Below are 26,785 nucleotides of genomic sequence, written 5' to 3'. Positions count from 1 at the left end.
CCCTCAGAATGGTGTGTCATGTGCACTAACTCAGGCCCCTTCCTTATCAGAACGTGGGCCCAGGTGGGAGGGAAGGGATTTTACACTGTGGACTGAAATACAGAAAAGGGTACCAGGCTCAGGATGTTTGCAGAAAAAACCCTCTTTTTGGTTCTACTTGTTCTCAAAACATCGCTCCGACTGGTAAAGCCCACACGGGAGGGAATCCAGAGAAGCGCATATGACAGGGAAAGTGCAGGGCGGATGGGGAACGTGGCCCCCTGGGCGGACACCAGACATGGGGCTCGCGCTGACGGACGAGCCCCCCCACCCGACAGAGCTCGGCTGGGTCAGTGCGGAGTGTTGGGCTGCCTCGTACAGGGATGCGTGACCAGCCTGGCCGGGGAGGCCCCTCCGTGCCTGTGGCCCTGCAGCCGCCAGACTCTGGTCTCGGCCGTCACGCGGCCCCCGGGAGACTCAGCCGGGCGCCCTGCTCCCACCACTTCTGAGCGACCAAGTGCCCTTGGGGAGAATTCAACAGTCACGATTCGGTGACTCCCAGCCTCTGCCCAGTGAACACATCACTGTCACCCGAGCCGTCAAACAAAACGACGTCAAGAAGAAGTTTATAAGAGCATCTGAGTCCAAGAGTTGAAAACTTGTTCAGGGGCGAAAGGACTCGTCGGAGGTCTGAGGTCCCACACGCCCCTTGCTCTTCACCTGGTGCCATCTGGGGGCCGCAGCCCACTCGCCCAACCAGCGCCGTGCACCACAGGCCTCTCAACTCCCGCGGGCACGGCCTCGGCCACGGGGCTGGTCCCCGCTTCCTGTCCTCTCACGCGGCTGCCGCTTACTGGGCACTAAGGGTTGTCATGAGGCCGCTGAGGTCTCGCTCTCCCCGGGGACGCGGTGCCGGCTCCTCCCCAGGTCGGAGGACGGCTCAGACGCTTTGAGGGGGGCCGGCTGGATGTGAACCCCCAGCCCCGCTAGAGCACCTGGCGACGGGGATCAATGTGGGCACCTGGAGGAGGTGGCGGAAGAGACGAACTAGAAGAAAACAGGGCCAGCGGTGAGGGTGGGGTCTCCCTGCCCAGGGCTCAGGAATTTCACACGGCTTCTAAACAACAAATGTTTGAAATTCCACCCACGTTTCCTCAGAGTCTTAAAAACAAAAAGAAACCCAGACATGTCGGGTGATTGTAATAAGGCAGATGATACTAGGGACCAAGCCCGTGTCTCACTGATTTCCCGCTTCCGCATGTGGAACATTACTTGATTCTGGGAGTGCCCACCCAAAAATGTTTCTGCAGTAATTTCTGTGGTTTCCTTTAGTTCACCCGGAAGAACAGGCCCGATGAGCTCAGGCTGAGAGAGCTCAGAAGACGTCCTCCAAGAACCTGCTTCCTCTGGTGAAGATGTGAGATGTCTGAGATTCACCTTCTGAAGAGCAAAACATTGGAGCAGCTGGGTGTCTGCCCGTGGAGGTGCCAGGGACGAAGAGTGATGGCCAAGCCTGGATTCCCGTCCCTCTCCGGTCCCTGTGGAGAGTGGAGAGCCCTGGGCGGGGCGAACTTGGGTCAGGCGCTCAAGGCCCCCAAGCCTGAGTGCTGTCACTTAAAAATGGAAGGAACAGGACAGTACAGAAGATGAAAAGGGTTCATGTGTGTGAGATGCCCGGTGCGGTGCCTGCCACAAGGTCCCACAGTCAATCAGTGCAACGGTAGAGGTACTGGTGCAGTGAAGATAAGAATAATTCTTTAAACCAGAACAAATTCTCGACGGCTTGGCGAGTTCAAAGATATTTCTAAAGGAAGCAAGAATTTTAGAGGCGGAGGTGCCCACAGAGCATCCGCTCGGGCCTCCTCATTTGGTAGATGATTAGGACTGACTTACAGGCTCGGTGAAGGCCTCACAGGTGCCTGGTGGTCCCCGGGGACTGAACCTGTGACTCAGGCCCAGCACTCTTCCCGCTGCTGCTGCGAGCGGATTCCCCTTGTGGGTCTTTGTTTTTAAAAATAAAAGCTGCGGTAAAGACCCAAGAAAAACCCGTCACCCCCATTTCCAACAGCAAACAATGCTGGACATCGGGGCCTGGACCGGAGAGAGGAGCCCGGAGGCTGGCAGCCCGGGTGATGGTGCTTTGCCTGTGCACAGGGGAGGTTCCCGGGCTGCGCAGGGACCCCGGGGCGGGGGGGGGGGGGTGGGTGGCGGTGGGGGTCAGGCCTTCACCACGTGCTTCCATCTGCAAATAAAAATGGGTGCACCTGCTGAGGTGGGACGCCTGACCTCGAACTGACCGTAGTCCCGTTTCCACCTCTGGACTACCTGAGAGGTGGTGAAGCCAGGGTCTCTGGAAGGGTCAGGCGGTGGCGGGACCCCTGCGGCGGAAGCACTGCTCCTGGGAGGCCTGGGGGGGTCCTGTCCAGCCCCGGTGGCTGGGTGGGAGGGGATGTGACACACCTGGGGCACAGCAGCCCCCGTGCCCCAACCTCCCATGAGCCACCAGCGGAGGTGTGTTCCGAGGGCCGTGAGGAGACATTAGGGGAGCCCCTGCCTCCACAAAACTGCCCATGACACGCCCACCAGGCCACCCAGGCTGCGAGGCAGCTCCTCCTAGAACCTGGCCCAGGGCGCACCTGTTCCTCCAGAGGCTGCAATGAGAAGGTAACACATTTCACGTCGATTCTTTCTTAGCTTCCAGGAGACCCCCATCCGCTCACATCCTGGAGTCGTGGCGATGCCTGACCCTGAGTCCCGGCTGCAGCTGTTACTGGCTGTGTGACCTTGGGCAAACTACCGAACCTCTCTGGGCCTCAGAGAGGCACCAACCTGGCAGCTCTCGGCAGACGCATCTGGGTGACTGTCAGCCCTCGTCGCTAACCTCCTCAGCAAACCACACGTCCAACATTGCGCTGGATGCTGGGCACGCCGGGCGGATGCAACCAGGGCCCGAATTCCGGGGGCTCACAGGCCAGCGGAGCTGAGCGGTGACGAGAGGTAGGGAGGTGTCAGGACGGGAGCCCCGGTCAGCGTGGAGCTGTGGGCGGGGACCCGGCGGGACAAAAACAGCTCTGGAGGCTGGGATGTGGGCGGTTCGGGCCCACGGGGCTGCAAGAGCTTCCCCGCGGGTGGGGCTGCAGGTCGGGGAGCAGGGGGACGGGACCGTCCCGTGTCACCCCTGGGGCGGCGGTGCTGGTGTCCCCGTCCCGCATCTTCGCTTTGCCCCCGTTAGTGTGTTTGGGTTTCTGGAATTAAGATGTTGGAAGCAAGCCGTGTGTGTGTGGCCCAAGGCCCACCTGCGCTGATGGGCTCTGGACACGTCGGAGGGAACCGTCCACCTGCGATTGGCATCTCCCTGCACCGCACCTGTGGCTGAGGCAGCGTGGCTCGTGGCTGTGGCTGAAGTTTTCCTGGTCCCTTCAGCCTGCAGCTCAGCTCGCCCACGGGGGTCTGCCTGCTGCACTCCGCGAGGCCGGGGTCCGAGCCACATCGTCCTGACCTGAGACACAGGTTGAATGACGTCAGGCTCAGATTCGGCTGTTGCATGAGCGGCAGTTGGGGAGCCAGAGCAGGGCCAGAGCTGCCACTGGCTTCAGAATGACAGGGCTGGGGGAGCCAGGCCACGCACACGCCTGGACCGCAAGGTGGCAAGGTCCACCTCCACTGCTGCCCTTGAGCTTAACACAAGAAGGCCAGACCTATCTGTTTGTGACAGAAACAGGGATCACTCGAAAGTGGTTCAGTCTGAGCGCGAGTCTGGTGATCACGCCCCCCAGTAGGAGACACACCGGTCCCGCTGCTTGAGGAAGGGGCTCGGGTGAATCTTCAATCATGGCCTGTTCTGCGTGGTCCCAGGCAGAGTCCCTCCGTGTCCCTGTGGCCGCCGCCTGACCCCGAGCCCTGAGCTCTCACGTCTGGACACGCATCCTCCCCTGCTATGTCACCCTCCTTGCGCTGTCACAGGACTCTCTAGGTGTCCCCAGAGAGGCAGGCACGATGCAAAGAGATGCAGAAATCTCTGGGGGCATGGCCACTGCATGGCCTTTGAAATTAGTCCTTTATGTTGATTATAGCTTCTAAATTAATAACAGAAATTCTATATTTTGTCCATGCTCTGCACTATTGCTTTAAAATTTCTAAGGAAAAATGAACTTCTTTTTAGAACATTACTACCTGCCTTAGTAATGGTCTGGCCGGGACACTAACTGGATAGTTTTGAAATCCCTTAGGTTTATGGTTTTGTGGGGACGCTTCAGCCCACGCTCTGCAGATCTGAACCTCTCAGGAGGGCCGTCAGCCGTGGGTTTACCAGGGAGCTCTTGCTTCCATGCTTCTCCCCTCCCCAGACCAGATGGTGACGTTGTGAGTCTCCTTCTTCACTTAAAAGTATCATCTCTCCCTAAAAAGGCCTCCGCAGCCCACACGGCAAGGTTGAAGGCATGACCCCACTGACCCCTTTGAGCCACGGGCTGGGCTGAAACATTTATTTTAAATGTAATTCGAAGTTCCCATCACTCAGGGAACTGCTATCAGGTCAAAGCCCTTCCCTGAGCTTACTGGCTGCATTTATTACCGATAAGGGCCACGCACGATAGGACAGGACACTCATGTCATCAAGTGACAAACACCACCATCAACCAGATCAGCCTCGTGGAAGTAATGCCCTGTGCAGGCAGTTTAAAGTTCAGAGCTGTGATCACCCGTGGAGGGCATCTTATTTGAGCAAAAGGTAACTGACAACGCTAAATGAACTACACAGCCTGCTCTGAAAGAAACCTGGAGACTTAAGTTTTGAACTTTTCCTAATTTATAATCCTGGCAGCAAGCAGGAAGGGCAGAATCCACACCCGGAACACCAACTGCCCGGGTTAGGTCATGGAAACCCCAAAATGATACCAAGCCCATCGAGGTACTAATTAAGGCGTAAATTCACTAAAATCATAATTCCCTTCGACTTCACAGATGCAGCGCGTCCTCAGCGGGGCCTCGTCCTGAGCACAGAGGAGAGTTTGGCAAAGAGTCTTTACCTGGCTGGATAAAGAGGTGCGGCACCTTCCAGCCCCTCCATTGAAAAGAATCTTTTCAGGTGTTTAAGACCCGGACTCACACGCCTTTAATTAAATTATGGCTTTGCTTATGATCTAGGACGGCACTACCGTCGTAAAAATGATCCCGAGCATTTAGCTCGATGACCTTGAGTTGATAAACACCAGTACCATCCTCGTGTAGCGAGTGATTCACACACCCGATGACCAAGAGGCAGACCTACACATGGGGTCAACCAGCCATCCATGGGTTCCCTTCAAACGGCTCTTTGCTCAGGGTGTCCCCCGTCCAGCGCTGCAAACCACCAGCCGCCGAGCACAGAGCCGGACACCCTCTGGGCTGCACCCGCAGACGTGGGGCGCCTCTCCCACCCGAGTGCTCACTCGGGCTGTGAGCCGGTGCCCTGGGTCCCAAACCACTCCCACCAGGAGTTTGGCCAAGTCTGTTTTCTCATCCAGTGCCTACACTTTAGCAGGAAAGAGAAAACCGATGTGTGTGTGTGAATGAAAAGAAAGTCGTTTTCCGACAGCAGAAGGGAAATCACTTATTTGGGGGCCGCGGCGCTTCGTTTTTCAGGATGTCTGTCTCTGAAGAGGGGCCTCGGGCCAGAGGGGACTCATCTCAGCGTGGCTGTGCCTTTCCAGCTTCTGGACCCTCGCAGGTGTGGAGAAGAAGCACTGAGGAAAACAGATGCGAGTCATCCCAAGCTCCCGACGAGGACGCTCACACAGTCACGGGCAGATGCTGCGATTCTGCTGTTGAGCCCACATTTGTACCACCAACGACGGCGGGGCCTCTACGCTGGGGAAGCAGGTGCTCTAGGGCCATCTGTGTCTTAGGAACAAGTCCCAGGGAGACGATGAAATCCATCAGTGGGAGAGAACGCCGCCCAAGACAGACCCTGGTCCACGCCGTGCGTCACGGGTCGAGGCAAGGACTCGGGCCCACATCACCCGGGTCTGAATCCCGGCTCAGCCACTAGGAGCTGCGTGACTTTGGACAAGTTTCCTGAGTGCCTCAGTTTCCTAATCTGTGGAGTGGGGATGGCTGCACAGGGCTGCTGGGAGGATTCCACGAGCAGACATGTGAAGCTGTTAACACAGCGCTGTGCGTGAGGCCAGCACGCAGCCCCCATCCACACCTTCCTTCTGCTGGACGCAGCCTCCCCGCCGAGCTTCCTCGTCTGCAGCCGGGTGCGGGAAGGGAGTCGGGACACCAGGTGAGGTCCTGCTCCCAGGGCACCAGAACTAGAAGACGCGGATCCCCTCGGGCCGTCCCTCTGCTGGTCCGTGGCACCAAGGGCCGTGTGGAACCCAGTTTGCCGACCGACCGCTGTCTTTAGCAAGAAGAATCTCTCCCCTCCCTTCCTGGGGAAAGCAGAGTTTAGAAGTTTCTAGGAGAAAAGAACAGCATTTTCACAAAATAAACGCGTGAAGCCTGTGCCGCTATCTTAAAATATCCAAATGGCTCCTCGTTGGTCAAAAAAGGTGAGACAGGAGCACAGACTCTCCATCAAGAAAATGTGAATCACCATCTTGGTGCCGCTGGGGGTGCCTCCCGGAGGTCCAGCCAGCGCAGCAGACACGCCAGCCCTGCCGGCCACCCCTGAGCGGGGGCAGGTCTGCAGAGCAGAGTCAGTGCAGGATCCGTTCAAGTCCGAGAGCTTCGCATTTTCAGAGGCAGTCCGTAGGGTACGAGGATGCGGGCTACGAAAACAGGATCACACGGCACGTTCTGATGTGCCGTCATCATTTTCTGTAAAGCCGCCCGCTTCTCTGTTGCCTACGGAGCCCAGGCCCTGGGATGTGTCTGCAGAGCCTCCAAGTGTCTTACGGTTCTTTGTAACACAATTTGCAAAGTAGGTTGACTAGGACTCCGGCAGAAGAAATCCATCCATACACATAACGACAAATGTGTGAGACAAACAAATGTCTCATCAAATGTCTCATCTCTCGAATCTTCATCTGACGGGGGAGATTGCAGACAGTGGGACTCACTCTGGGAGAAAAGACTCGCCATCCCCAGATTCTGCCAAAGGATAGACAGGGCTCCACAGGCTTGAGAAAAACCTCTTTCTTTGTACCTTTCAAGGAACAACGGGAACAAAGCAGTGGACGGCCTGAGTGCGCACACAAAGGCGGCCGGGTTTTTAGGGTTATTTGGGGAGCGTAATTAGTGGTAACAGGGCAAAACCAAGGCAGGATGCACAAAGCCGGGGAGAAAGCGAAATGGGTTCATTAGGGGGTGTGCGCGGGGCGGGGGGCAATTACTCTCCAGATGGAGAAAACGCTCAAAAGGAGTGGCCTCCCTGGGAGGGGCCTGAGCCCAGCTCGTAGGGCACCAATAGCGGCCACAGAGCCGCTGTGACACAGAGGAGTCACACAGACGCTCGGCGGTGACAGTAAATACAAGCACTGTGGTCAACGCCCCAAAAGGCAGGAGGTGAGCCCTGGCAAGTCCCCTCGGGGTGGGGGACAGGTGGTGTTTACATTGTGCTCATTTGTATTCTCTAAATTGAGGAGGTATTATTTTTGTAAAAAAAAAAAAACCCATACAAGGTATGTTTAAAATACAGCAAATTCTACACTGCATGTGATTAAACTTGAGTGAAATGTCTGGGGGAAAGCAGGGGACAAAACATCCCGGATGGTCAGGGGCCAGGAACGTCCCGTCAAGAAAAAGCATAGGAAGGAAAGCAAAGCCGTGTCTGATCAGCCGGCTCTCCTCCAATAGCTGTGAGCGCACAGCAGGTGTGACACGGAAGGAATGGCCTGGCCTTCGAGGCCGGCGGGGTGGCTGTGAGCACAGAACCGGGGACACATGAAGCGGTTTAGGGGAGGGATTTTACGTGAACGTTCTCACTGCGAGTAGCTCACCTGCTCAGTGTTGGTCTGGGGAGTAAACACGGGTGCATATTCTGTGCCCCGGGACGGCTCTCCCCGGGGTCCTGGGGTCCCGGTGCCGCCTCCTAAGGGATTGGGGGCCACGGAAACACAGCCATTTCTGGGTAAGAAGCAGAGGACACGCCCCTGGAGGTCAGAGCCGCAGCAGGTGCACTGGGCGGCCGTCCTTAGGCCGGCCCAGCCCAGATCCTGCTCCCACGATGGGGCACTCGGCACTCAGCCCGTCTCACCGTCACTGGCGTGTGTCACGAGGTCGCCACCACCCGTCCTGGGACGCTCTTCACCGCCTCCACCAGGCTGCTCAGTGATGCCCAGATAGCATTTACCTTTCCGTGGAGGGACAGCACGCTCACACGTGCTCACACACCCGCATGCACACGCAGGGGAGAAGCACTTCTCCACGGTGGACCCTGAGCCGGGTTCCAGAGCCTCCGTGGGGCGGTGCTCATTCAGACCTTTAACTAGGGATGCGGCACCCTCACCCGCACCCCGACACCCTGATGACAGCTTCGGCCGCAAACCCAGGCTCCTCTGGCCGGACCGCAGCTGCGTTAAGTGCCAGGTCCCACGGCGTCAGTCAACTGCCCAGGACAGCTCCACGGCCAGCAGTGTTTACCAGGCGACATCGAGTAACTGTTCCCATCTTGTAAATGTCTTCTCAGAATAAAAGTTATAGACACATTTCAACTAAGAGAGGTGGACGTGATGTCCAGCTGGCTTCTAAATCTGGAACAGTCTACCGTCACAAAGCCAGGCCCAGGACCCTGACCCCGTCTGCCCCTCCCAGCCACCCTGTGCTCGCTCCCAGCCCCGTCCTGCTCTCCGGTCATCGCCACGTGGACGGCCTCTCACCCCGCAAGCTGAGGACAGCGGTCACCTTCCTGTTCTCTGCCTCCCTCGGCGTCCAGCACAGATCGGGGAGGCTTCGCTCGACGCCCGCTCACTGGTGGGCATCACCTGCAGCCAGCAGCCCCTAGGGCACCAGGTCCCCAGCCCTGGGCGGCGGCCGAGATGCTGCCGGAGCTGGAATCAGGCCCCGCGGCTGGAGGCGCAGGCTTCCTGCTCAGACCAGGCAGGGCTGGGAGGTCATTTGTGAGCCCAGGCTGGCAGCTCGAGTGTTCTCGTTCTCCAGAGCTCTACGGTACAGCGTGCACAGTCAGGAAGTTCGCAGCTGACGTGTCGCCTGAAGTGGGGGCTTGGAAGGTGCGTTACTAAGTGTGCGGACTTCCTCCAGAACGAATGGGACGCGCCCACCGTGGACCAGGTGCCCCCGCACCCCACCTAAGGCCCGTCTGTCCTTTCAGACCTGAGACACGCTCCGTCTGCTCTGCCCCCAATCAACATCAGGGCGAGATCGGGAAAGAACTGTGCCAACAAAAACACAGACTCCAGCAAGCGTCTTCCCCCTCCCCACCCCGTAGTTACCGTGGATTCCGTAACGATCTTTAACGCTTCGGCTGAAAGTTGGAATTTGAGACCCAGGGCAGAGTGCGTCTGACACACAACCCCTGCGAGACCCCAGCTCTCACAGGAGGGCTCCGGTCCAGCTCCAAGCCCCCTGGCAGGGGCGCCATCCGTAAGACAAATAAAACAGTAAACACCTGGACTCCTGCGGTGGACGACTCACCAGACAACTGTGCCTCAAGGGTCCCCAAAGTCAGAGACGCCTCACAGCTCATGGTTCAGCTCGGCCTCTGTGAGCGAAGGTGGCCTGGAGCGGCCCCACCTGTGTGCACCGGCTTTTCAGTTTCACGTTTCATATTCAGACGATTAAAAATAGCCAAGTCAGGTGGAAATAAACCGCCCGCCTCTTCACAGCAGCCTGGGCCTGACGTGGCCTAAGAGCATTAGCAGCTGTTTTCTGTGAGAGACTTTTGTCACCTTCCTAGTTTTCTTGCGCAAAAGATACTGAATCCTCATCACCTGTCATCACCACCATCGTCACCTTGGTCCACATCTTCCGACTCAACACTCCCTGTGCCCCGCGCTCTTCCGGACGCCGGAAATCAAGAGTGATGGTTTTCGCGAGAGTTCTAGACGCTTCCCCCAACCAGCTCCTCTCATATCGATACCTTAGATTCACGTGTCAGTTAGCTTTTATTGAGCACTGAGAGGTCCCTGCTGGTACGGTGTGTTCATTCTACCGACCTGGCGGTTCAGGAAACTTCCTCGCCTTCCAGGAGGACACGCCGGGTAAGAAACGAGCCGAGTTCTGAACCCAGGTCTGTCTCAGCCCCTGATGTGAAAGTCCCTCCAGGTGTGAAGGGTAATTCCAGGGCACCGGAAAGGGTTCTCGGCAGGGGCCCACGCTGGGCGGGCGGAGGGTGTAGGGTCCAGGCTGGCGGACAGATGGGATGCTTTGGAGAATAAAGCAGGTGGAGGGCTTTCAGGGTGTGGGCCGCGGTCTGCACAAAGGTTCCGAGACAGAAGCACACAAGGGAGAGTCCGGGGTCGATGCGGACCAGCCAGGAGCACAAAAGGTATTCACAGCTCCCCATTCTGCGGCCGCTGCCTCATTAAGGCGAAGGGCAGGGCCGAGACGGGGCGGAGAGTAGGAAGCAGCTGCCTCTGCGTCTCAGAAACAAACGCACACCATTCTGGGGCCCAGTTGCTCCACGTGAGGCCGCTGTGAATGGCGATCCTGCAGTACGACGCACAGAGCTCTGAAGACCTGGGTCTGGGGGCTGCACCGCTGATGAGCTGGGTGACTGTGGGCAAGTCACTTTCAGTCTGTTTTATCTCAGTTTTCCCGGCTGTGAAATGAGGGCTCTGACCTCTAAGGCCCGCAAAATCTGTCACCTACCACCAAGAGGGGACAGGTGCCGAACGTCCACAGCAAGTCCGAGTCGGCGACGGCCCTCGAGTAAAACCGGCGAGGGGGGTGTCCTGGTGCTCAGGAGGAGGGGCTGGGAGAGGATCCAGGAGCAAGTGGACGCTCGGGACACTGCTGGCGGGGGGACAAGAGCCATTTGTCGCGTGCAGGGCACCAGCTCTGCTTTGCTGCCTCTCTTGGAGTTGATGTGAAATCTGTAGACCCAAGACGTGCCTGGGAAACCCACCTCTAGAAGCAGGGGCTACAGGAGCGGGTGGTGGAGAGCAGGCAGAATTAAAACGCACCATTTGGGGCTTCCCTGGTGGCGCAGTGGTTGAGACTCCGCCTGCCGATGCAGGGGACGCGGGTTCGTGCCCCGGTCCGGGAAGATCCCACATGCCGCGGAGCGGCTAGGCCCGTGAGCCACGGCCGCTGAGCCTGCGCGTCTGGAGCCTGTGCTCCGCAACGGGAGAGGCCACAGCAGTGAGAGGCCCACGTACCGCAAAAAAAAAAAAAAAAAAAGAAAAAACGCACCATTTCACAGTTATTGTCCGGGAAACCCGAGGTCCAAGGTCAGAAAAGAGGCAGTTCAAAAGCAACCGACCAAAGAATCTGAGATCTTTTCCCCCCTAATTTTCTCCCTCACGTTTCGATTTCAAATCTGTGGTCACTGAACTCAGTATTTTTCTTCTTGAAGGTGGGGGAGGAAAGGGAGGCCAGGGTGGGGAAGATAAGCCTGAAACAGGTGAACCGGCTGTAACCTCCCTGCCAACTGATGACTGTCTTACAAACAAATCTGCATTTGATTTCCTCCCACTCAAGACCCTCTTGGGTTCTAGTTAAAGTGTGTGTTGCGCTGGCTTATGAAAGATGTAATTTAAAAAATATTCCTTTGTTGGTTATTCTTCTGCTTCACTGTCTTTAGAAAAAAATGATAAAATGCTTACCTGTAGAGCAAATCCAAAATCTTAAACTTTAATTGGATGATTTGCATCTAGTTACATATTGACACTAACACCCTGTGCGCGCTAATAATCCCGCACCTGTCACACAAACTCTTCTAGCTGATTTGCGATTACACATCGCAAAGTCAATCCAAGTTGAAACCTGTGCTTCGCGTCCCTAACCCTCAAACACCCTAGAGAACTGTGCGTTTTAAAGCATCTGGACTTACTTCCTGATATAATCATCTGTGAATCTTCCTACTCTCCAAATAATCACAAACACAGACACATACAAACATACCCAGACACCTAATTTTGCTGGTTGCATTACCTTTTACATTCAAAAATCTTAAGAGAATACTTTTTCACAACTGTCACCTCCCTAATTGGAAATCACCTTTATGAAAATCTTGCCCTTGCTAATAAAGAAATAACCTACCAAGATTCCATTTTTAATCATCAGCAAGTCTTCCAAAGCAGAAAACCCCAGTGGAGACCTTAAATATTTTGAGCAACAAAGTTTAAGAACAGTTCATCAGGTGGAGAGGAGAAACACGGTTACGTAGCTTCTCTAATGTCACAGACGCCGTTACCGTGATGTTCCCGAAAAAGTGACTGACCGCTGCACAGACCCACGTGCGGCACAGACAAACCCTGCCTGGTTCCTGAAATTCCCTCTATTCCATTTGTCCGTGACCCTCTCAGATCTGGGCTCAAGCTTCCCCATCGCCTCTCTCTCCTCAACACAGGCTTCAGCTCCAAGAAGACGTCGGTTTGTTGCCCAGCCTTCTGGCTTCGCTCCATCCTCTCCCAGGCACCCCTGCCTCCATTTCTCTCCGTCTGAGTCCCTCGCTCACCTTCTCTGGGAAGCCCTCCCTGACCACCCCAGGCTCGCTGGGGCCCATCCTCTGGGGCCCACAGAGCTGCTTGTCTCAAGCACACGCCTAACCCAGTGTGAACCGGTCCTGCCTGTAAACTCCAACGGGAAATAAAGTTCTCTTCTGCCCCTATTGTTTCACAAACTGTGACTCTATCATTGGAAGAAATAAATTCTGCAAGAGAACTTTCTGGAAGAGTTCTAAGTTCAGCCACGCAGCCTCCCCAAGGCTCTCTGAGGTGTTCATTCCTCAAGGGTGACCCACACGCCAACAGGGATGCAGACACAGATGCAGGCTCTGGGGGCCACACCCAGGCCCAGGCCGGGGCAGCTGCCGGCCAGGGGTGGGGAGAAGGGAGGGGCAGTCACGGGGCTGAGGCACAGAGACTCCAAACCAAAGGGGCCTTGGGAGAAAGTGACGCTGATGTCCAGTCTATCCCTGGGTGGGAGAGACGGCCTGCATCGGGGGCTCATGCTGGAGTTGTCCTCCCCCCCCAGGTCCCTAAATGTTCTTCCTCTGACGCCCGGAAACTGCTGTCACCGCCCGAGGCTCCTGGGCCGGGCTGTGCACTCGCTCTTTCTGAAGCTTGCCTTCCTCGAAATCCGCGACTCCTGTTGCCTCTGAAGGTCCGAGCCGTCATTCCTCCTCTGACCACCTTCTGTAATCTCTTAGCCTCTCTTATGCCAGGTGCGTGCTGTGCTAGGGTCTGGGCTTGGCCATTCTTGACAGGCTAGTGCATTTCACTGCAGGTGATGCCACGCGGCACAGAGACGTCCCCTGGTACCCAGCAAGTCCGCCTGAGAGTGGATGGCGCCCATCGGGGGTGCGTGAGAGTGGAGTGCCCTTGGGCCAGCCTCCGGGAGCAGGCACCGGGCAGGTCTGTGGGCTGCTGCTGCCAGCGGCCTGCCCCGGGCCGTGGTCTGCAGACGCCGCCTGCAGAGAGCTGGGCTCTGGTTGAAGAGGCCTCTGGGGAGCTGCCCTCACCTCTTCCTGGGGACAAACGCCGTCCCGGGGGAAACGGGTGAGCAGAAGCTAAAGAAGTTGGGAGACAAGCCCTCAGAAGGGGAGACGGGTGTTCCGGGCCTGTTAAACTTCGCGGAGAACCGTCTTGCCCACTTACAGTGACCCTCGGTCTCTGATTACCTGCCTTCTAGAATTCCTTCCCCACCCTCCTACCATTTTGGTCTAAATCCCCGTTTAATCCATCTTTCACACTTCCCTTTACTGTTTCAGGCTTCTCCTCCCAATGCCCACCTTTCAGGATGGCACAGCATCCTCTGCGAGAATCCGACGGCAGCAGGTCTCCAGGGACACCTGGCTGCACACAGGCTACCTCCCCCCACAAGGGATGCCCAGGCTGCGCCCCTCGACTGGGCAGGGGCGACACTCGTACTAGGGCAGGCCTGGGGGGCGGGGAGCGGGGGCTCCTTCTGACTGAGGGTGGCCTAGACCCAAATTCGCACCCCGGGTCCACCTTCCCCTCCAGACAGTGGACTGATGACTTGACTCATCTCTGGTCCTGGACAGACCGGGGAGAAGTGCTCCACAGAGTCCCTGGAACGCTGTCTCCACACCTGGCCTTCCCCACGATGACTGGATTTCCTAGAACAGTCCAGATCTCCAGGTTTCTCTCCGGTTTTCCCTAGAGGTACACTGCTTTCGCTGCAGACTGTATGTGCCAAGTTTTCGTTTAGAAAACGCGCCTGCGTCTCTGGACCAGGGCCTGATGGAGAGAAAGCAGCCCGTGCAAAGGCGAGGAGGTCATAAGTGCACACTTGGGCTGGGAGGGCTGGGCCCAGAGCCGAGCAGCTGAGACGACAATCCCACACCCACCGACAGGCACTCCTGAGCACCACTGTCACCACGAACAGAGGCCCCTTAAAACAGAAATCAGACGTGAGATGCACTGGCCCCCCCGCGACCTTCTCTGACCCTCAAGAGCCCAGAGAAGAGTACAAAGCTCCTTCCTTCCCCTCTTGTGGTGAGGAGAGCTGGGCTCAGAGGAGGGCTCGGCCCAAGTTCCAGCCGATGTCACAGGGTGGGAAGCACGGGCTTGAACGAACTTAAATATTGGGAGAGAGAGAAATTTAAGTAATGGCAAGTGTAGCAAAAGGGAAAGAGACTAGGAAGAGCCGTCCCGTACCGTCCCTGCAGCCCCGCCCAGCCTTCCTGCCTCCAGGCCCCGCTCCACCTGAGCTCATCCTCCTGCCTGGCGTGCCCCCCAGGCACCCGGGGGGCCAACTTTGCGGGCCCCCCATGCCTTCTCCACCCGCCGGCGGGCTTTGCGCTCCTCCCCGTGACCCTGCAGTGTTTGATGCCCACGCCGTGCCAACTGCCTCCTGGTCACTCTGGGACGTGCTGCTTACCAGGGCTTCACGTGGGTTTAAAGCAAATGAAATCATCAGCGGAGCGGACAAACGCTACCGACTCTTCCTAAGTCTCCCTCCACGAGGAGGAAGGCGGTGACGGGGCCATCAGATCCGGGGCCCGGGGAGGGGTCACGGCCTACCCCGTGCCACTCCTCCACGTGTACAATGAGCCCTGCTTGCCCGGAGCGGCCATGCGGTGTGGACCAGTGGCCAGAGGCAGCTTTCGAAGCACCTCCGTGGGCATCGCTTGGAGGGAGCCTGTGGCTGGGGGCGGAGGGCAGGGACTCTCAGGGGGTCTTCCCGGGCCCAGGGCACCATCTGGGCTGCTCCTCTGGCTTCTGCAAGGTGGAGGGGTGCTCTGATTCTGACAGCGAGTGGGTAAGGCAGACTAGAACCTTCCCCGTATTGAAGTCGATTAAAAGGATGCACCTCCCCTCGTCACCCCCCAAACTGTCCCCCACCTAGCAGCCGGTGAGAACCAGACCTCCCTCTCGGACACACTTTCTCCCCTTGGCTGTGACAGAACAAAACGGGAGGACCTGGGAAAGGTCGCCGGACACACACGAGGGAAGATAAGCCCCCCCGGCTGCCCCCGCTTCCCAGACGTAACTTCCCGGCCAGCCTTGAGAAACACTTATTTGAGTAAAATCCAGATCTGCTGGCACAACAGGAAAATGAAAACAGACCAGAATAAGTAACGCGGGATCCAGAAGAAGCCGCAGAATCCAGGCCTCAGAAATCTTCGTATTAGAGGCTCCAGTCTTTTATTTTCAACGTATCTCACCGAGGGGTCTGTTACTTTCAATTAAGTCTGATCTAATTATCAATGTCTGATCAGGGAAGTGGCTGCTATATTAGGACGGCAACATGTTTTCTTTACGTGTTTAGATATTTCTTTGGCCATCTTTCCAGACTTCAGCCTCTCCTAGAAGATCTGTTTCCAAATCTCAGGAGCTATTTTTGAGAACAGAAACCAGAGAACGAGCATGGAGTCGCTGCTTTTGGAAACCGCGTGTTTGAAAATTCAAGATGTATGAGCAAAACATGCTACACATTCCGGTCTTCCAGAAGCACGTTCAGACCCAGAGTAGAAAGGGATCTGGAAGGTTTGACTGAGTTTGCAGAACAGCTTGTTGGCCCTGGTACTGACCCCCTGACACTGAACACACAGACAAAAAGCAGGTCCCGGAAACGCTCAAGGTGGACAGGTCCCTTTGCTCTCATCACCCCAAAAGTGAGCAAGTTTTCCTTGGGTTCTCACAAGGCTGCCTTGACGAGCATGGCGTGACTTAAAGTACAGGGGAGCCCGGGCCTGTCTGGGGGTTGCGGAGGCAGGAAGGCCCCGGGCCTCGTCTTCAGCAGCCGGGCTTCTACCTGACAATACACCCCCTTGCAAAACCGATCAGAATTGGGAAAGTTTCGAGTGAGTTCTGCCTGTGGACGTTGGTACTGCCAGCTACTTCTGCAAAGGCAAAACCTGAAAGATTCCAGTTGTCAGGCTCGACTAGGTTATCACAGAAAGAAATGTTCTTTAATAGCATTTCAGGGCACCCTTCCATTTTTGAAGCAGATTTTGCTTATTGGAAATTTGCACGCAAAAGTATTTTGACCTGAGAATTTAAACATCAAGCCAAGCCAAGGTACCGTAAGATGCACGGCTGACTGAAATGGGAAGGGCTGTGGTAGAAACTGGCGGTGGATCAAGTATACCCCAGGAAGTCGCTGTTTTCCACCTCAACCGGGAAACGTTTCTGTGCCGAGTGCTACACCAAGCAGGGGGAGAGTCACCTAGGAGGGCCCCTGAATCAAAGGCCAGGAGAACAGCCGACTTGGGACCTGCCCTCTCTTCGACAGCCCGGCTCTCCTTGCTCTCAGGCACGAGCGAGGACGGGGGCCTCTGGGCTCCCGGGTGCGTCGGCCCGAGTCGGGGTGAGGGGACCATGGCCGTCGCTTCCCAAAGAGTCTGGAGCTAGCGGGGCTGGGCCCCGGGCGGCTCTCTACAGGGCGCCTCCCGACCGCTTCCTCTCCTCTGGGTCCGGTTCCAAAGGCCCCCAGATTCCCAGGGAGCCTGTGGGCATTGGGAGACAAACCATCAAAAGAGGCCTCGCCGGCAATTCCGCAGGAGCCTGTGCCCTCACGTGGGGAAGGGGAGTGGCTGCTGCTCTGGGAGGATCAAAGCCTCAGAGACACGGACTCAACATTCAAAGAGACTCAGGGAGAGAAAGGCGGGGACGCCTTCTAATCATCTAACAGCTTGTTTCTGCCCAGTTTTAGCCAATCCCCATGCACAGAAGTAGGACAGCGACGTGACAGAACACAGAATGTGCTGGTAGCCTCGCCTCACAAGCCCACCGGATGCCCTTGGGGAGCGCGTGTGTGTAAATACACACTCACGTGTGCGTACAACATACGTGTCACGTGACATGCCAATTGGGGGAAAACAGGAATAAAAGTAAAGAAATCGGCTTTTTAGATCAGGAAATACAGACTTAATCCGAATACATTATGTTGCTCTATGTAGAGGACAAAAATAACATTTACTGAAACAAAGGGGAAAAGTTTGGCAGCGGAATTCCATTAAAACATGACCTTTAAAGATGGATTTCAGTTCTTCTACAAGTTAACATACCCAAATCTTTCAAGTTTGAGCAAATTAAACTTTGATAGATTACCTGGTGAAATTGATACCTTGTTAAGTGTTAAAATAAGAGTTTATAAAAAAAAAGTTTATTAAGAAAGATGTGATTTTCCAATAGGTAAAGCAAACAAAAATATCACACACTTACGCGTGTAAACTAACTAAGAACCTTTAACACGCTGACTCTGTCTATGAGATAGTTCTATTTTAAGGGAGAAGAGAAAAAAAAATGTTTAAACGTGTTTGCATTCGAAGCTAATAATGCAAACTACTCACTGTTTGGAAACAATTTATGAAAAGCCCACTGATTTTTCAGGAACCCTCCACGAGTCCGCTGGAACCTCAAACCCCAAGCCACGGATTACGCGCGTGCAGGGGCGTGGCATGGACCACCGGGGACCACAGGGGATGGATACTGGAAGACGCAGACCAGAGCTTTACGAAGGGCCAACCACACGAGGGCCTTCCCACTAGAAGAATCTGGCAACACCACCACTGCTGTGCAGTTCCATTAGGACACGTGGCCTCTCTGGCTCTCTGGGAAGAAGGAATCACACACCCAGTCCCTCCTCCAGACCACCAGCCCCGAGCCTCCCCTCCCCTCTCTCCCAAGGCCTGTGCCCTGCATCCTTCCTGCACGGGAACACTCAGGTCCTTCGTTTAAAGGGTGACCTCATATGCTAGTATCGGTAAAACCTATGACACTGCCACCTACCATTCCACCTTTCCTAGGCCACTCACTTACTTCTATACTTACACAATACTCTTTTTCTCCTTCAGAAACTTTATAAAGTGAATTGAATATTTCCATCATGTCCCCATGAAATAAAGCATAATAGTAAATTGTTCAATTTTCCTTGTAACTCCGCGATGAGAATTACACTGAGGTTATCCAGAACCTCACCTGTATTGTAGAATTAGCAAAGTGCCGAAGTTCAATGATTTGAAAACGAAGCGTGGAAGCAACAAGATACTGTCCTAAAATTACTGTTTTGTGCTTGAAATACTTTAAAAAACTTTTCAGACAGGTTTTTTAAACTTGAAGGGGGTCTCCATGGCAGTTACAGGAAAACCTAAGAAAGCATGGATACATGAATGAACGAATACCTGCTTCGTTTACAAATGTACAATCTTCTACGCGTAACTACACTCTTACAAGTCCTTAATCCATGACTCAGCTAAATGGAGAGCTAAAAATCATGGCATCCTTATCCCCTGAGTGTGTTCTGCTAAAAACAAATCAAAACAACACAACAGCCCAGTGCCAGCATGTTCTCACCAGTAAACAGGCCACTTTGAGGGGGCAAACCTCCACATTTAATCAAAGTAGTTCCCACAAGGGTGCCCTGTAGTAATTTCAAAACTAAGCCCACCAGAAAATCTTTACAATAATTTCATTTCCAAATTTTCCTAGATCCTATTTTTAAAGGAAAAGTTTTTTTCTGTGTTCTCCCCCCTACCTTTTTTATTACTATTATTAATCTGGATTGAAGAAAAGCACACATTTCATTTATTGTCTGGATTACAGATTCTTATTAAACAAACCAGAGCTCATTATAAAATCAATATCAACTTAACCACCATGTCCCCAGGAGGAACCACATAAAGGTCACTCCAAGAAATTCAAACAATTTTCCTGCTGGAAGGGCATGGTTTTAATTACAGATACTATTAATTAGAGCTGTCACCGGGAAGCTTTTTTTTCTGTTAATTATCACAAACTCAGTCCTAAGTGTGCGTCTGCAACCTGCACTTTTGTCAGAATTAGTCACTTCTGCATGCAAGTCCAACCTTTCCATTCTATCAATATTTTATATTCAAATTTCAAAGCATATCAAAGGATGCTGTGCCTTCTGCAAACCTCCGCCCGTAGGATCTGCCGTCTCTCACACACCTAACAGAGCTGGTGTGACAATTTATTTATGTCCCGCACAGGCCTGGCCCAGAAGAGACCCAAACGCCTACACTGGTTCTGCTCAATAGAATTTCTGGGTACATTCTTACTAGTTTGTGTGACATTTTCCCCCAAGCTTCTTCTTCAAATGTGCTTTTTCTTTTGCTTTGAGGCAAAGCTAGCCCCTGAAATGCCATCTCCCACACATCTGAAGTTGCTGTTTCTTTATAAGAAAAGATCGTACTGACCAGGCTTCTGACCCCCTCCAGAAAACCAGAGGTTTTCTTCATTCAAGAACACCACCGAGAGTTTTGAAGTAGGGAAAATAGTACTTTCTGGTCTCTCTTAAGCAGAGCGATTTTATCAGTTCATCCCAGCACCTTATGTGAGACAGGGTCAGGGTGGCTCTCAGACAAGCTCCTGGGGGTGGGGTGGGGGCGGTGTTCTAGACAGAGCTTGAGCAGCTCCCCAGCAGTGCAACTGTGATGACAGAATTATAACATTTATAGCCGTGACTGTAAAACAGGATGCATTATTTACACGACATATTCCATATCACAATCACGTGACTTCAGAAAACAAAGACTCTACTCCAATGGGAGAAAATCTTTTACAAAATGTATCTATTGAACATCAGAAAACGATGATTACGTAAATTACCTTCCCAAATGGGAAAATATACTTGGAGTTGCGTTATATTTTACGTTAGAAGAAATCAAATGCCCCGACTGGTATATATTCTGGGCTTGCATGAAGATGTGTTTTCATTACAGAACATTATTAAATCTGGAGTGTGTGCTCCGGAACTCCCAAACATTCTGTGAATATTTTTTTACGTCCAGTTTCGTCTGAACCTCCTCCCCTCAGTCTCATTGGTTCCAATTTTTTTCCAGGTGTGTCTGGACTGTTTCTGCATCGCCAGTGCATGGCTCCACCACTGCTCTCCCGAAGACATCCTTGGTTTACTTTCCATCTATCAGCCTTAGATGCCACTTTATCCAAGTAACAGCGAAGGTGGCAACAGATCAGGTCAGAGGATCTTTTCACGTAAGATCCTGAGGAAGTCCATGATTTAAGAGACATCTTCATACATCTACACAACCAATTTATCTTGCAACTCTGGCATTTTTTATTAATAGTGGCCAAACTAAGGAAGATAACAGATAATACATAATTCATGTATTATACTTCTTTCACATTTCTAATTAGCAGCCCGCTTTCACAGCTAACATGAGACCATCCCAGAACAGCGTAAGATTAATTTAGAGCAGGAAAACTAGGGTTTCAAGGTATTTACATGAATGCTAATGAGAAGTTTCAAATCGTCATCACACAAGAACCCAAACTATGAATAAATGAACAACTGCTGGGAATGGGGGAGGGGCCAAAGACGACTTAAACAATCCGTCCATTCCAGTGGTGAATGGAACCGAAACAGCACTTAGAAAAGTCTCTTTTTACCTGGTAGGCGCTGGTGGCATCGGGGTCCGGGTCGCCCCCAGGTCCCGAGAGCTTCTCCTTCAGCCTGTACCGAGAGCTGTGTCGTAGGCAGTAGATGACGCCGGACGCCAGCAGGACCGCCACGATGGCGACGATGGAGACCAGAGTGAGCACGATGAACTTGGTCGAGTCCTCTCGTTCTGCCTGGTGAGGCAGAAGCTTGGGTTTGCTTTTCTGCAGAATAGGAGAGGGGGCAGGTTACTACCCAGTGAATCCTGAGTCCTGAAAACCATCCCTTCCAAACGCAACCTAAAACGTAAAGCTCTGGGCTGGCACTGAGACGACAGGAGGGCGTCCAGGAAAGCAGCCCTCGGACCAGAAGCTGCAGTCATTGCAACACAGCGCGCCACAGACGGCAATGTTTTCACAAGGAAAGTCATTAGAGGCGTCACTTGTTTTTTTTCTCTTAACGGCCGCCGTTTTTCAAACTTAACGGTATGAAGTATTTGGCAGCTAATTCACTGCCTTAAGTAAAATAAAGCCTTCGTCCCTTCTAAAGAGGTACGCGGGGAGAGGATGCTTCACAGACGGTGGGGCTGGGGTGGATGGGCCGGATGGGGGTGCCTAGCTCCTGCTGTGCGTAAGGGTACCAGCAGAAGTCCAACCACTGAGCCTGCTTCTGTGAAGCGTCAGGCTAATATTCTTGGATACATTGCAGGGAGTTGCCATCCCGGAAGCCCCTCCACTCGCCTTCCAAGGCACGTCCCACTCGTCCCCTCGTCCAGACCTCGGACCTGGGCCGCGTCTACACCCCGCACAGACCCCGCACTTCGCACCTCGGCACTTTTCCTTGAAAGGAGCTGCGAGACAGGGGCGCACTATGGTCCAGGAGTTCACTTCTCGGCGGGTGAAAGGTAAGGGAGCCCAGGTCCGTCGGATTCTCCTGCTTCGGGGGGCGGGGTGGGGGTGGGTAAGAACATCCTTTCGGCGCGTTGCACGAGTCTCCATGCACAGAAAGTTGCACAGTGCGCGGCCTCATTAGCTTCATTATAAGGAATATCAGCGACAATTAAAACGCCAGTGGACGATGGAGACTCGGCCAGCACACCCTTCCGCAATTACTCGGGGAATGAATAGAAATGCACGCCCCCGCCCCAGTCCTGGTTGCTACAAGATGAGGACAATTAGCAAACTCCTTTCCACCACCTAATTTCGCGTGGTAACAAAATGGATTTTTCCCCATGAATGCCTGGCCGGCCTATTCATTATCTCTCTTCTATTAGTAATTTTCTGCTCCGTATTCAGCCTCCCAACTCTTCATTTCCTCCTGTCTCCGAGTGTACACAGGGCCTCTTATGTCAGGCCGGGCCATTTTTATCTTGTAATCATAAAGGCCACCAAAGCAATTATCGCCGGTCCTGACTGGAAAAGCTGGTCATTAATTAGCTTCCTTTTGCCTTCGGTGCCGCGGATTAGCTGGTGCCGGGACTGGGTTAATGGAAACGCGGGTGAAATGAGAAAAGACGCCGGATTTTCTTGCCTGGATGCGAGGCTCCGAGGAGGACAGCAGGTCCGCCAGCGGCGGGAGGGATGGAGGCGCGGGGACGCTAGGGGGAGACGCGGAGGGGGGGGGGGGGGGGTCGGGGGAGGGAGCCGGGACGCCCGGGCGGTGGGGCGAGCGGGGCGCGGGGGCCCCCCGGCCAGTGCGGCCGGTGCGCGCGGCCCTCGGCCTGGAGGGAGCGGCGGGCGGAAGACCCCTCCCTATCCTCTCTCACCCCTCCCCTCGCCCCTCCCTCCCCGGCCCAGAAAGAAGTCACCCGGAGGGCTGCCGGCTGCCAGCCCCGCAGGCCCCGCTTCCCCCCGGCACCGTGTCCCCGCCCCGCGCGGCGACAGGCCGAACCGCAGAAATAAACCGGAGGGACCCGGCCGCGGTGCCGGAGACGCGGGCGGACCGGGAGGGGGCCCGACACCCCCGTGCCCGGCTCCTCGGCCCCCGCGCGGTGCCGCTGGTTCACGCACGTCCTCCCGCGGCCGGTTCAAGGGGAGCGCGCCCCTCTCCAAGCCCTCCGGCCCGGGACGCTCCCCTGAGAGGCCGGCGAGGCTCCGGCCGCCCGGGTTCCCACCCCGCCGACGCGCCCCTCCCCCCACTAGTGCTCCTCCGCTCCCGGGAGAGGCCGGCTCCGAGCCTCCGCAGACGAGCGGGGACAACAAAGGAGGGCGCGCGGCCGGCGGAGGGGGCGTCCCGCTAGACCCCGCTCGGCGCCCCCAGCCGTCACTGCATCCCCCACTCCGCCCCGGCGCAGGCGACCGGCGGCCACCGCCCCGCCCCCCCCCCCAGGGGAGCCAGTCCAGGCGTCGGGGGGACCCCGCGCGCCCACGTGGCTGACCGCGCCCGGGTACGGGGACTTCCCGAACCCTCCTGCCCCGCGACGTGAAGCGCACACGCGCGCGGTGACCAGCCTGGCTCCGAGGGGACGCGCAGCGCCTCGGTGGGTGGCCACCACCTCAGTGCGCAGCCGACGGGCGGTCGCCAGCGCGCGGAGGACTGAGGACCTGAGCAGGGTCCGGCCCAGGCGCGGGGTCTCGCTGGGTAAGGGGCACAAGCGTAGCCCGGTTGTCGCTCGGGTCCAGGTGGGAGGCCGTGAACGCGCAGGGGCCCTCTAAGGAGGCCGGCAGCGGCGCCTGCACTTTACCCTGGCCCGGGTCTGGGGCGGCAGGAGAGACCCCGGCGGGGCGCTCCCCCGGGAGGGAGGCCGGGCAGCCCTAAGTGTCGCCGCACGGCCGGCTCGGTCCTTTTTGCCGGAAACCGACGGTCACCGTGACCCGTAGGCTGCGCTCGGCCGGGGAAGCGGAAAGGGGCCTGCCCGGTCTCCCCTCACGCAGCGCTTGGAGTTTACTCAGAGGTCAAAGAAAAATGTCAAGGAGAGTGACTGCCCGGGTCCCTCCTCCCTGGGCCCCGCTCTGTCTCCGGCCAGCTGCGCAGCCCCCGCTGGGTCCCAGGTGCTCCCGGGGAAGAGGACGGGACTCCACGCCCACTGAGTCCCACTTTCTACGGTCCCGTCCAGCTCCCCGCCGCCTGGGCCGGAGCTGCCCCGCAGGGAAGGGGTGGCAGTGGTCCTCCCGCATCCAGGAGAGGGGTCTGGTGAGGCCGGGGAGGGCGAGCACCGGGTCAAGGAGGGGCCTCGACAGCGGGCGAGGTCGGGGAGGAGGGATCTGACCAGGAGAGGAAGGAAGCCTGTTGGGGACAGAGAGGGATGCGCCGGTTTGGGCCACTGTGACGCTGCGGCCGCAGGATCTTAGGGCCCGGCTGGGAATCCTGCCTCTCGCTGGTCCCTGGGCACCTCGGTTGGAGCCCGAAAAGTCGCTCTTCCTTGGGGCGCCCTCAATGACTCCAACGTCCTACCTAGTGCTGTCGGGAGGGTCACGCGGGGAGGAAAAACTCTTGGCTGCAAGTCAGGACTGAGGAATCCCGGAAGAAATAAAAATTTACACTTTGTTTTAAAAATTAAAGAGCGTGAACTCCGTCCTCGGCACAGTGATTGAGTTTAAGTAACTATGATTATTGTATAGCCTTTCTTTATTGTAGAGTTAAAAAAAATCTTAAGGGACCCCTGCTAACCAGGAGATTTAAGAGAAAGCAATGGGTACCTTTGCTTACAAGTGAGTCTGACCCTCTGTCCTGCCCAGGAGTGACCTGGGTCCCTGCTCCCCCAGGCCGAGGGGCTGTAACTACAGGTGCTTTCCTGCAGTCTTGTCCTGGCGCTGAGCCCTGCCGAGAGCCCTCCACTAATTAGAGGCATCTTGTCAGTCTTGACTTGAAATTGAAAAGAAAATAATGTTTAAATATTTATGACTTTGACATTTACAGTCAGGCCGCCTCCTTCTGTACAGTGGCAGCTCCCACCCCCTGGAAAGTTTGGAGCAGGGGAGGGGTGAGGGGGAAGGTGGAGGAAGCAGCCGTCCCAAGCAGCCTGGTCACACAGGGAGCACGGGGTGTCTGTGTACCCCAGGGTGCAGGCGACACATATACAAGCACTTAATACTAAGTTGCAGAAGCAGGAAAAGTATGATTTTTTATAAGAATCAGGAAGAGTAAGTCAACTTTATATCAGGTTAGATGCATCGAGAGTAAACGGAAGCACATTGCGTATTTCTTCCACTCAACCATCTCCACCTGCAGCTCCTTGAACTCAGAATATAAAATATTGCAAAAGCTGTGATTTGAAATGCATATGTGACCACAGAGGCAATCAGTGGAATTGCTCTTAGAATCTGCAGACATTGTCCTGACCTATTTCAACTATTTTGATCTGTGCTTATAAGTGAAGGTGCCTGGGGCTTCCTTTATCTTCTTTGCCATTTATGGCAAAATGCCTTCAAAACTTTTTTTTTAAGCTGTCCACGTGGTAAGCCTAAAATAAAAGAAGAAAGAAGAAAAAAGAACATTGTATACCCAAACTTGATTGTGAGGTAGCCACACCAATATATAACTTTATGGTAAAAAATATTTGTTGATGGGTAGAAAAGTGTAGCATTTTCCCAAGGCTGTGCTACGCAACCAGTTAGCAATTCATTATCGAAATCACTGGCTTCAATTTTAAAACACACTTGTACCCAAAAACTTACGGGCACAGGCATGCAGCAATTTCATTGATACTAAACTCCTAATATTGTTGTTTTCAGTTGCATCATTTCTAAAGAATTTGATTTGCAAACCCAGCCGTATCCCGTGTTCCTCTGCACTTTTATGTTACTATAATTGTAAAGATCTTTTTCTCTGTAATATTTAGAAATTAATTTTAGAGACTACTAATGCATGGTTAAAAACAAGTCTGTCTTTGGTTTCCCAGATGAACCATCTTAGAATTATTTGGAAATTTCATGCTAAGTTTACTAAGATATATTTTACTAAGATATAGTAACTATCACTTTAAAGCCGATCAAAATTTTTAACAGCTTTCAGGCCACAGGAATGACCAAACTTAAAAATATTGGGGGGGGGGGGCGGTGTCTTAAAATATTTTAAAAGTATTTTTTTAAAGCTGTTAACTGAACTATTTTTAATTTGGAACTGGCCACAGAATTCTAATAAATGAGAGAAGTCAGGCGGAAATAATCATGTATTAATTCTCTGCATTACAAAATCTTTTCAGAAGCTATTATCAGAGCAAGAGGCATTGCGGTCTGAATTCGGGGTGGGAGGAATCCTTTGTGCAGCTGAAGGCTATTGTTCGTTGTGCAGATGAAATTGTACTTGCAAATCTGCCATTCAAGTAGCCAAAAAAAAAAAAAAAAAAGCTTATACGGGCGAAAGAAAACAATCTCCAAGAAACAATTATTCTTAAATATAAACCTCAATGAAAATAAAGTGGGGATACGCTGTTTTAAAATCGTCTATTTATGAGGTATGGTTCAGGCATAGGCATAAAAGTAAATACACGGAAGATTATAAATTGTTTGCATCTTTAAGCACTCCTAGGAGATCAGTTTTGGGGAAATACTCTGTTTTCAGGTGTCAGGGAAGATTTACGATATTTATGTTTAAAGTGGGAAAAACACCCCCGTGTGAACTAATTTTTAGCAGAGCTTGATAAGCAGCAAATTGTCTCGCGGGAAACAGAGGGCGACCCTCCGAGAAGGGACCGACGTGGCCCGGCCAGGGAGAAAGCCGGCCCGGCCACCTCTCAGGCTCCGTCGGCATGTTTATCGCATCCAAACTCAAACCCGACCAATAAGCTTGAAGCGCGGCCGGGGGCCCGCGCTGCAGAAGCGTACAGTCGGTCCGCGGCCTGCCCAGGCCCGGGCGCGCGCCCCCGGGGTCAGGCGTCCCCTGGGTCACCCGTGCTCTGGAAGGAGTTTTCCCTCCGCAAGAATCAAGCCCT

The 26,785-nt window shown here is 54.5% G+C and overlaps 1 protein-coding gene across 1 annotated transcript in view; it reads right to left on the bottom strand.

Annotated features, from left to right (window-relative positions):
* Positions 1 to 26,785, bottom strand: part of PTPRN2 (protein tyrosine phosphatase receptor type N2) — a 693,051-nt gene that overhangs the window by 87,855 nt on the left and 578,411 nt on the right. The window contains exon 13 of the mRNA XM_032644042.1: positions 20,925 to 21,137. Within this exon, the coding sequence (XP_032499933.1) occupies positions 20,925 to 21,137 (213 nt within the window). The remainder of the gene's footprint in view (positions 1 to 20,924; positions 21,138 to 26,785) is intronic.

This window comes from Phocoena sinus, chromosome 9, assembly GCF_008692025.1.
Source record: "Phocoena sinus isolate mPhoSin1 chromosome 9, mPhoSin1.pri, whole genome shotgun sequence".
NCBI lineage: Eukaryota > Metazoa > Chordata > Mammalia > Artiodactyla > Phocoenidae > Phocoena > Phocoena sinus.
This window is presented reverse-complemented; position numbering and strand designations above follow the sequence as displayed.